General features: G+C 44.8%; 1 protein-coding gene across 1 annotated transcript; it reads left to right on the forward strand.

The window, feature by feature from the left end:
- The first annotated feature begins 7,807 nt into the window (after positions 1-7,807).
- Positions 7,808-10,561, forward strand: Insl5 (insulin like 5). The gene is made up of 2 exons (XM_003478825.2): positions 7,808-8,045; positions 10,111-10,561. The coding sequence occupies exons 1-2, from the start codon at positions 7,871-7,873 to the stop codon at positions 10,341-10,343; spliced, it is 408 nt and encodes a 135-aa protein (XP_003478873.1). The 5' UTR covers positions 7,808-7,870; the 3' UTR covers positions 10,344-10,561.
- The last annotated feature ends 1,297 nt before the right edge of the window (positions 10,562-11,858 follow it).

Here is an 11,858-nt window from a genome sequence, read left to right on the forward strand (position 1 = left end):
TTCATAATAAGGGGTCAAAGTCTGGGGGCAGGGACCAGAGGAATGAGACAGGATAGAAAAAATAAGGATAGGTAAAGACCAGGGAAATTGTGATTTTAAACTTTTAAGAAAAACTAGTTTTAGGACACAGAGTTACCAAAGGTTGCAATGTTTTTTCCCCCTTCCAGTGGCATTTTACCTGAGTCTCTTGAAAGAAAATGTAGTTTCACTGTGGGCACTTAGCAGATTCATTTACCTATTGATGTATTAGTAACCATGCACATTACAGTTCTTTCCAGCCTGTAAAACACTTTCACAGCCACTGTCTCAGTGATAACTTTTACTAGTTGTAACGTTATTATAACACTTGCCTTCCAGATGTGTAGTTAAGGCTTGTGGAGATAGTGTAACAGCACCAAGGACCCTTTAGGAGCTGCTTGGTCATGCTCGGCTCAATCTGAACAACTGCTCGTTTCCTGCTGTTGCGTAGTACGTTTAATGTGTACTGTGCAGTTTTCTGTACCTAAGGATAAGGTTCCTAAACTGGATTTTTCTCTCTATTCTCACTATACTTGACCTTAGAGCTTTCGCTAGGAACTTTCTGCTCCTCACTGCCGACTCTATTTCATCTTTCCAGACTTATTCACATGTCACCTTTTTAGGACAGTGCTTTCCTTCTTTATTTTTTTTTTAAAGTTTCATTGTTTTTAGTTGGTGTTTGCAGTGCCCAATGGGTACATTCCTTGTGGAGGCTTAGCGTGTGTACATCACACATTTTAGTTTGTATGTCTTTAATTCTTATCTTCCCATTTGCAAAACTTACACCTCCCTATTTCCTATTGCTTCCCTTTTATCTTGTCCTTTATTTATGCATTCGTCGGGTTTCTCACTTTAGAGAAACCCTGCGGTGTTAGGCTTGTGTGTCTGGTATGCTTCATGTAACATGAGATCTTGAGGCACCCTTTTTCCTGCAGGTGACCGAATCTTGACAGCAGCATAGCTCTCCTCAGGGCGTGAATACATTTTGTTCATTCATTCCTCTGCCGATGGACACATAGGCCACTTAATTTAGCTATTGTGAATTGTGCCACTAAAGACACTGTTAGGGACATGTAAACTGGTCCAACTGCTATGGAAATCAATGTGGAGATACCTGAAAAAACTGAGAATAGAAATCCCATCGGCCTGCTTTTCCCCTTCTCAGCATCTTCTGGAAAGAATTGAAGACGTCCTATTACAGGGATGCACACACACTCATGTTTAGAGCAGGACAATTCTTCCCAAGTCCCTCCCCACTACACTTGGTCCTCTTGTCAAATCTTTTCAAGCCACCATGAGTTTCCCTTATAGCAGTATTTCAGAAAGGATTGTTGATGAATTGGGTGTGGTGTGTACTCTGGTAGTCTCAGCACTTGGGAGGCCGAGGCAGGAGGATCATTGCAAGTTTGAGACCAGCCTGGGCTACAAAGTGAGCCCAAGGCCAGCCTGAACCACATAGTGAGATCCTATCTCAAAAAGACAAAAAAATAAAAGGATTGCTGAGGGGCAATATTTAGATTACTTTTCAGTGCTCAGACTTGAATTCAGGCCCTCACACCTGACAGGAAGTGTTTTATCATTGGGCTACAGCCTCAGCCTTAGAGATGTATTTTTCGGTCCCAATTCTTCATTGGCTTTCTCCCTCAGGTTGCTAGGACTACGCTGTTTAAGGAAACATGAACTCACAGTGTATCAACGACAGTCATTGTATTCTATAAAACCATAGAACTTAGGAGAACTGTCTGGATTCAGAACACATTGAAGCAGAAAAAATTACATGCTGTCCTCGGATATGGTAGGGGTGGAAGACTCAGGACCGGGAGTCCTGTGCTTGCAGAGGACAGTGGAGACCCAGGCCCTGCTTCTCAAAGCATCATCTAGGCAGGGGGCTGCCTGAGGGGGGACTACAGTCCGCTTTGATAAAACACTGCAGACCATGAGTGTGTGCAGAGAGCAACAGAACCTGCTCGAATCCAGGAAGTCAAGCACCAGAGAAGCAGCAGCTCTCAGGCCGAGAAGGCCCTGCCTGGAGAATTGAGTCAGATGTGCTGTGTGGTCCAAGGAGGCGGAGGGAGGTCAGAAGCAAGCTGGAGGGGCCTCAGCCTGCTGTGCATGTGGCTTGTTCCTGCCAGGGCGGTGGAACTTGAATGAAAAATTACGCTGAGCTGTAGAAGATGCAGCCACCTTTCTTGGGTAGCTGGGTCTCCAATACGAGATTTACGGCTGCTATGCTACCTGTTTATTTGTGTGTTCACTTGCTGAGTGCCTGCCTTCTACCTGTACTGTAAGCTCCTTGAGGGTAGAGACCAAGTGTTTTGCTAAGAGCATTGTGTCTCTGCTGTCTGGAACAATACCTCCCCAAGACAGAAGTGTAGCAGGCACTTGTGGAGCGACTGAATTCTCAAATTAGAGGGGAAAATCTGGTTTTCGGTTTGTCCCAGTATTTAATATCTTTTCTTACAGTTGTGTAGCTGGTTACAAAGTCAATATTCAAAAATCAATAGCATTCCTGTAGACAAGTTCACTGAGAGCACAATTAGGGAAATCATACCTTTACAATAGCATCCAACTAAAGGAAATATGCAGGAATCAATCTAACAAAGGAAGTAAAAGATTTAGATATTGAAAATTACACTACTCTGAAAACAGAGATTGAAGAGGATATCAGAAAATGGAAAGATATCCCTTGCTCATGAGTAGGAAGGACCAACATAGTGAAAATGGCTATACTTTCAAAGTTGTTATACAGATTTAGTATAATTTATGATCAAAATACCATTAGCATACCTCACAGAAGTAGAGAAAACATTCCTAAAATTAATTTGGAAACAGAAGAGACCTAGAATAGCAAAAGCAATTCTAGGCAACAAAGGCAAGGCAAGAGGCATCACAATCCCTGACTTGAAATGATATTACAAAGCTGCTATAATAAAATCAGCATGGTACTGGCAAACAGACCTGAGTATCAGCGGAACAGATTAGAAGATGTAGACACAACTATAAACACACTCAGCCACTGTATGTTTGACAAAGGGACCAAACATGTTCACTGGAAGGAAGATAGCCTGTTTAATTAGTGGTGCTGTAAAGACTGGTTTTTCACATGTTGAAGACTGAAACTAGACCCATGTCTACCACCAAACACTAAACTAAAGTCAAAATGGATCAAAGACCTAAATATTAAAATAGAAACACTAAGTGTACTGGAAAATATAGTAGGTAGAAATCTTAAAGACCTAGGTGTAGGCAGAGAATTCATGAAGAAAACCTAGACTTCACAGGAAGTACTTCAAGGAATCAACAACTGGGATCTCATCTTATCAAAAAGCTTTTTCACATCAAAATAAATCATCAGAGTGGTAAAGAATTTTAGTCTAGAACATGTAAAGAATTGAAAACAATCAGACCCCCTAAATCAAAGACCCAGTAAATAAAGGGGCAACTGAGATGAATGTACACTTCTCAGAGGAAGAAATGCAAGTGGCAAATAAATATATGAAAAAATGCTAAACATCGCTTGTATTCTAACAAATGCAAATTAAAACAACATTAAGATTCCATCTCCAGAAAGAATGGCTATCATGAAGGAATCAAGCAACAACACATGCTGGAGGAGCTGCAGAGAAAAAGGACCCTTCTTCACAGTTGGTGGGAGTGCAGACTGGTGCAACTGCTGTGGAAATCAGTGTGGAGATTTCTCAACAAACTAGGGTTAAAGGTCTCATTCAACTCAGCTATTCACCTTCTGGTTAACTTCCCATAAGAATTAAAACATCATACTACAGGGATATACATGCTCCTATGTTTATAGTAGCACAATTTGTAATAGCTAAATCTTGGAAACAACCCAAATGCCTATCAACTGAGGAATGGATCAAAAGATGTGATATTTTTATAGAAGTATTATTCAGCCATAAAGAACAATAACCTCGAGACTTTCTATGTAAATGGATGTAACTTTCATACTCATAAGTGAGATAAATCAGATTCGCATGTATAAATATTGTATTGTTTTCCTGGTGTAAGAAACTGAAAGAGTAAATAAATTCTAAAATGTGCTGGAAAGATTGGCTTTTCACATGCTGAAGACTGAAACTAGACCCACGTCTACCACCACAGCACATTCTAAAATTGATGTTGTGAAACGGGAAGAAACTGTTCAAGAGGAAAAAGGAACTAGGTTAGGGAAAAGGGGAATGGAAGGGGTGGAAAAGGGAAAAGTGAGAATCAGTCATACTGTTAGTGTTCTTTAAAAAGGAAAATTTGTGCTAATATCGATTAGAGAACTTTTTATGCCCATATCTTCTCTCTGAATAACTACTTTAAACATAACAGCATGCAATGTATGAACTATGGTTATTTTTCTATTATTTTGTTATGAAATTTTCCCCATAAAATAAAAAAAAAAAATCTTTTTAAAAAATTGAGGCACTGGGAATTGAACCCAGGGAACTCTGAGCTACCTCTCCTTCCCTCCTCTCCCTTCTGTCCTCCCTTCTCTTTTTCCTTCCTCCTTTTCTTCCTCCCTCGTCCTCCTCCTCTTCTTTTTCTCTCCCCCACCCCCATCTCGCATCTCATTTAGTTCCCCAACCTGGCCTTGAACTCGGGACCCTCTTCCCTGAGCCTCTTGTACTTCCAAGTTGGCATCACCATGCCAGGTTTCTAACATGGAAAGAATAAACCATTTTAAGCTGTGGAAAATACAGAGGACATAAAATCGTCCTGAGAAACTGAACGACATACTCAGAGCTGTCTTTGTTCTATAGCAATGAAGAGTCCCCCCTCCATGAAGAGGAAACTAAAAGTGGACCTGTGACCACTCTCCTTCGGTGCATATTGCTGCTCTTTGTGAGACTCATGCCCCTGTGGGCCACTGGGGGAGCCGTGCATCTCCAGTAGTGCACAAGAGGGCTCCAGCATGGCAGCTCCGATTCTAAGTGTCCTCGGCCCGGCCCCCAGCCCCCAGCCAGGTCTTCGGAGGCCTCCCTGCTATTGGCACTTGGCTATGATACGCAAGCTACACATATTTAGTCCCGGGTCTTGTTTGTTCAGGATTTCGTGCCATGTTCAAATCTTCCCCCAAGCCCATAGAACATTTACGAGGCTATTAGCTGTCACTGCTTGGGCTGATGATCTCACTTGGCAATAAAATAAAAAGCTGACCGTTTATACGAAACCAGCTCCTGGGTTAAGTAGAAAACGAGACCTGGCCACTAAGCAGGATTGGATAAAACGTTGTTCTGAGTCCTATAAAAACGAGCATTGCTTTTAAAATACTGACAGGATGTTGGTGTGGCTTTCGGGACAACTTGTGAACAATCGCTCACATCATAGTTGACTCTGAGTGAGTCGCCTACTGCACGCTGTGCACTGTCTGCAGGAAGAGCCTAGGCCGGGGACGCCAGAGGGCCTTAGGGGAGCTCACTGGTAATAACATCACTCCCCGCGGTTTCAAATTACCACGCATACTTTGATGACAACAAAATGGCAACAGTGAAAACATGAAAAGAAAGTAGCTGTCCTGTCCATATTTTACCCCCATGTAAAGCCTGGAGTGTAGATTTTTGTTTTCTGTGTTGTATTTTAAAACATCACACACACACACATCTGTGCATACAGACATGCACACACACCTGTGCAGACACTCACACATACACCCATGCATACAAACACACATCTGTGCATACAGACAAACACACACACATCCGTGCATACAGACATGCACACACACATCCATGCATACAGACATGCACACATACACCTGTGCATACAGACACGCACACACACCTGTGCATACAGACACACACACACATCTGTGCATACAGACACACACACACATCCGTGCATACAGACACGCACACTGTGCATACAGACACACACACACATCTGTGCATGCAGACACGCACACACACCACATACTCTTTCTCCATCCATTCGCCAGTGGTCACGGAGGTCGAGTCCATATTTAGTTACTGTGAGTCACATTGCTGAAACATAGGTATGCAGAAATGTCTTTAATGTCTGATTTCATCTCTTTTCAATATATAGGCAAGCGTGGAACTCCTGAATTATGAGATAATTTTATTGTTAATTTTGGGAGGAATGTGGGTGCTACTTTCTATAATGGCTGTACCAGTTTATTTTCCCACCAAGAGCTCCTTGGGGCTGGGGATTTAGCTCAGCGGCATAAGCACCTGCCTTGTAAGCAGGCGGTCGTGAGTTCGATCCCTGGTAAGGATAAAAATGAAAAAGACCAAAAAAAAAAAAAAAAAAAAAAAGAGCTCCTTTTACTCCACCACCACGCCAACACCTGCTTCTGGGAGAGGTGATGTTTCATCTCGTATTTGATTTGCAATCTCTTAGTGATTAGTGATGGCCACCACCTTTTCATTTGGCCTTCGTATGTCCTGTTTGAACAGTGCTGGCCTACTCTCTTATTGTTGTATTTATATTGATTTTGCTTTTATTTTGTTGTTGAGTTGCATGTTAATTGTTCATTTTGATTCTTAGTAATTGAGCATTTAAGAAACTGCTAAAATGGGTGGTAAGAAAGTGGAACCCAGAAAAGGATGCAAAATATTGTTCATATGACTGTACTTTCAATACCCATTCCACAAACTTTGTAGAATTGTTATTCAGCTTGCTAAAAAGCAGATCAACCGTACTTTAAGATTCTAAATGCAACTTGCTTAGTTTAGGTAAGAGTTTTGCAAAAATGGGTTCACAGAGATATTTAAGCAAAAAAAAAAAAAAATCATTATTTGGGATTATGGGTTTGGCTTCCTACTAGGAACGCATGCCCTGAAAGGGAATCTTTGTCATAGTTTCAGGATAGAAAGGGTGATTTTAGTTAGAGAAATTCCCCTGAGTCATGAAGAGAAGCTTTCTCTATCTTTCCCTGTCTGTTCTGAGAGAGAGAAAGCCAATATCGTGTCAAGCCCATTAGCCCATAGAGGAAGCTCCCATCATCAGCAAATTTTATAGGGATGCACACTGTGGGAGCTGATTAATCTCATCAACTCAGACATTCAGAAGCTCTGCTCCCTAGGGTGGCTCATGCCGTGGATGGTATGAAAGGGAAGGAGGGAGGGCGAATGAGGTCTGTTCTTCGGAGCAGCTCCAGTCTTTGCCTTCGGCTTGGACGTCGTCTCCTGACTTCCAGTGTAGACCTTCAGCTTTCCGGGGTAGACTCCTCGACCCTTCAGTAGACCTTTCGGCCTTCTGTCGCAGAGCCATCAGCCTGCTGGTGGGGACTTGCACGGGACACTGCATTGAGCTCCAGGCTTGGACAGGGTCCTTTTGCCTCTGGCCTGCACATGCCCTCTGCCCACTCCTTCGTCCTCTCTGGGGCTGACCATCATAAGCCCATCATGTCATTTCTCACACATCTCATGTTCTGCCTGTTTTCTCCAATTAGCCCCTGACTAATGCACACACTTGAATAGCTTGCTTAGAATCCTAGGTCTGCCACACCAGGAGTCATGGCATGACAACCCAGGACATGACAACCTGCATTATTGAGTGTGATTTCCCAAAGCCGTGGCACAGATGCTGTGCTTGGTACTGGGAGAACCTTAGGTGAGGTTTCTCAGTCTGAGATGCGGTTATTCAGGTCCTGAGACATGCGGGTCCAGCTGACAGCAGAAACGGGGTCAGCATCACTGGCCATGGCCATAAAAGCTCATTATCAGAGCCTCCCTGCGCAGCCTACGTGCTCAGTAAACACCGTTACGATGCCGTGTGGCCAATAAACCATCAGAAAGTCGGTATAAATGGGTCAGGAGGGTGAGGGTGGCCTCAGGACACATTGGGCCGTGCACCACATCGGGGATTCCCGCTGGGCCTGGACAGAATGAAGGGCTCCAAGCTGGCTCTGGTCATGCTCTGTGTCCTGTTCGCCATCCCCGAGGCGAGGAGCAAGGACACGGTGAAGCTGTGCGGGCTAGAGTACGTGAGGACAGTGGTCTACATCTGTGCCACCTCCCGCTGGAGGAGGCAGGCCGAGGGGATTCCGCCAGCTCTGCAAGGTAACTCTGCTTGTCAGTGCCCTCATCCCCCCTTTTAGGAGTCCCTTTCCTTTCTTGAGGAACGGCAGGGTCTCACTTTGCAATTCAGGCTGGCCTTGAACTTATTTATGTAGCCCAGTCTGGCTGTGATCCTCCTGCCTCAACCTCCCCAGTGTTGGGATTACAGGTATGTACCACCACATCTGGCAATTTTTTTGTTACCAGGGATTGAACTCCTGGCCTTGTGCTTGCCAAGCAGACTCTTGTGCTGCTGAGCTAAATCCCCAGCCCTTTTTTCTTTTTTATAAACTACTTTAAAATGGTTATTTAATATCTATTTCTTGAAGAGGAGCCACTGCTCTATGAATTTAGGGAGGTACATTATCAAAATAAGCAGAAATTGGCTTTGGAGCGAGGTGAGCATAGTGTTCTCTAGTCCTTCTGTGGGGAATCACTTGGAAGGCCAGGTGCGGGAGCTCAGGTCTGCAGCAGGCGCCGTGGTAGAGAGTGGCAGGGAGAGGCAGGATGGGGTGGTGAGGAGGGGAGCACCTTCTTGGTGTGGACAAGAAGCAGGCATCAGGTGAGGGCGGGAGAAGGAATCTAACTTCTGTTGATCATTTACTAAGATCCAGGAGGTTTCATGAGCAGATTTCTGATAAGGATTTGTTGAAATCAGTGATGCTATCACTGCTTATCACCATACTGAGGAGAAACTGACCACCCCGCGGATCAGCAGTGTGGCTGGACGCTAACCAGGGCTGTCTGGTCCCACTCCAAACACTCCGCTTAGTCTGAGCTGAGACTCGGGTGAAAGGAGGGCTGCTTGCATTCAGGGGTGGTGGTATGGGGCTGAGACCCCGAAGACACTGTCCCATCTGGGGAGTTGTGAGCGGGTGGGGGCAGCCAGTAGGCCTTCTGCGGGGGGGTTTGTCTGACCGCAGTTTCCGTGACAGGAAAGAGCCCAGTGTGTTTCAGCAGTCATGTGGGGCTGTCTTCAATGCGAGGCTCTAGCTTTTGAATTCAAGTAACTCAGACATTTGACTGGAATTCTTTCTTGTAATCCAATACTGAGTGTAAGAGTCTATGTATTATTATTTTTTTCATAGGTCAAATTGTGTATATTATCATATGCAGTTGTGTGTTAAATGCCCTGTACATCATGGGATGGTTACATTGAGTGTGTACCACCCCGATACCCTTAGCTTTGTGACAACTCTTAACACCCCTATTCATCTTATCAGCAGGAAACTATGTTCTTTGGCCAACACTGCCCACCTCCGAGCCCGCCCCAGCTGCAAGTGGCAACAGGGCTCCTCTGTCCTGTGAAGCCAGCTTCTGAGGTTTCACGTGTGAACACGGCAAGCAGACTTGTCTTTCTGTAGCTGCCTTTATGAAGATTCCAGTTTAACAAATGTTTGCATTTGCTAAATTTATAATCAGGAATTTGAAAAATCTGATTATATAACACAGGAGATGTGTCTGTAAAGACTATAGATCCTTACAACTATATAGATGGCCAGGGCTGTTAGGGCTGCAGTGCAGCTTGGAATGGACTTGGGAACAGAATAACTTGAACAGGGGCCCGCGAGCTCGTTTTTTCAGTCTAATGTGTTGACAGGTGAACCTGCTTGAGGAACCTAGGATTAGATGTTAACAGAGACAGTAATGATTTCCACCATAAGAGAGTGAGCGTAACTTACCCAGATGTAGATCAATCTCTGGAAAAATAGTATCAAGATGCACGAGGGAGAAAAACCCATGCAGAATAAGCCTGAACCCTAAGGAGCAGTAGAATGGATCCGTGTGTGTTGTACTAGTAATGGCTCTGAAGTCCTAGCGCACTATAAAGTAAGCCTTTCCCAAGTTTCTGTTTCTCTTTAACCCAGGGCCTTCACTGGAGCTACATCTCCACCCCCACTGCTGTATTTTGGAGACAGGGTCTTGCTAAGTTGCCCCGCTGGGGCAGGACTCATCATTCTCCTGCTGCAGCCTCAGAAATCCAATTCACATCTCTGAGAGCAGAAGGTGGCTGCTGCCATCCCTGCCTCGAAGTGGTGCAGTTATTTTGTTTTTCTCTTTCTTGCAGCTGAGAAAAGAAACTCCTTCCTGCCTCCAGACAGACATGAGGCTTCGGAGGAAAACCCAGCCCGCAGCCTTGCCGAGGTGGATTTCTCAGGAGAGGAGCTTGTTCGGGAGGGACGGATGCCTGTGCAGGCGCTCCGGCGGGCAGAGAAGCGTTCAGTGATGTTGAGAAGAGATCTGCGAACTCTGTGCTGCACCACCGGCTGCTCCATGACCGAGCTGAGCGCTCTTTGCTAGGCAGACATAGAGTGCGTGGACACAGCTCCAGCCCTGGCTTACCCACCCTTTACCCAAGCCCTGCACGCAAGTGATGGCTTGGAAATAGGCGGCCCTTCCCTAAAATGTGGCTGAGACCACAACAAAGCCTGTCTTCTCCCTTTGCCAAGGTGAATGCTCTCTTCTTTCCAAATTTTAGCTCTTGTTGTGAGATTGCAATAAAGATACAATTAAATCAAGCACATGGTGCTTTCCTTTAAAAAAATGTAAAATAACTTCTCAGCTGTAAACAGACAATGCTGATCCTAGGAAAACGTAAAACACATGTGTTACGAAGAAAGCCAAATCAGCTGTAATCTCATCAGCCAAAAGCGACCAGTGTAGCTCTTTGCTTTCGAGTTGCTGTGCGCTACTGAGAATAAAAACATTGATGCGTGTAGAGGTATAAGAACCTCAGAAGGGCTTCGGACAGGTTTCCTAACACGCAGCTCGACCTTGAGCACAATTGGGGTCACATAGATCTCCATCACTTCCATGCACGGGGGGAACTCAGTGTGGGCCTGGGTCCTGAGCCCCTTCTGGTCCTCTCTGCTGCAGGGATAAAAGGAAATTCTGTTTATCTTCCTGAGAAGCCAGCGCCTGCCCCATAGCTAGGAGATTGCTATGTGATTGGATGTCTTTCCAAGTGATAAAAAAGTGACACTATCACAAAAGTAAGAATATAAGTGACAGCCAGCTGCTCCAGTGTCGCAGTGGTTGGACTCCACTCGTGGATTCTCTAGTGTGAATCCAACAGCGTCTGACACACAGCGGGCAGACGCTGTGTCGATGCGTTGTGCGTGGTATGTAACCTTTCCTCCACATAATCTATGAGTGGGGCAGTACTTTATCATCAGCACACAAATGGGGAAACTGAGGCTGTGCAGAATCAGGTAAACGCATTCTGAGTCACCCAGTGAAGTGCGTGGTGTTTCCGTGTCTTGGTTCCTTATCTCTCACTGCTGGGACTGAAGGAAGGAAAGATTTCTTTAGCTCACTGTTTGTGGAGGTTTCAGCCCATCATCAGCAGGCTCCAAGCATGGCACAGGGGCAACACTTCAAAGACTATTTACAAAGTAAGGACCCTGGCTCCCTGCTGCATATCTTAGTTAAGTTTCTAAACTGCTCAGGGTGACACAGTGTATCAAACATAACAGTCAGAACCAAAGGTGCACTGGCCCATGTGAGTGAAGACCTTACAACCCGCGGTAGCGGTGGCCAAAATCTTTTTTATTGTCAGGCACTTAAAAACAAAACAAAGAATATAGTTTCATGGTGAATGCTCTTGATTACACAAATCTCAGCCCTTGATCACGTGTCCTTTCAAGGTTGAGGTGATATGACCAGAAGACTGCAGGGGTGCTCTGGCGGGCTCTGGAGGATGGTTTCTGTCTCTGTAGGAACCCAGAGTTGGTCAAGTGGTTGAGCTTAAAATCAACTGCTTTTTTCCAATAAGCATTTATTTTTAAAGAATGATTGAAAGCCCATCTTTATAAT

Source organism: Cavia porcellus, unplaced genomic scaffold (genome assembly GCF_034190915.1).
Source record: "Cavia porcellus strain 051 isolate PalLab524CR breed Dunkin Hartley unplaced genomic scaffold, mCavPor4.1 scaffold_1, whole genome shotgun sequence".
NCBI classification, from domain to species: Eukaryota; Metazoa; Chordata; class Mammalia; order Rodentia; family Caviidae; genus Cavia; species Cavia porcellus.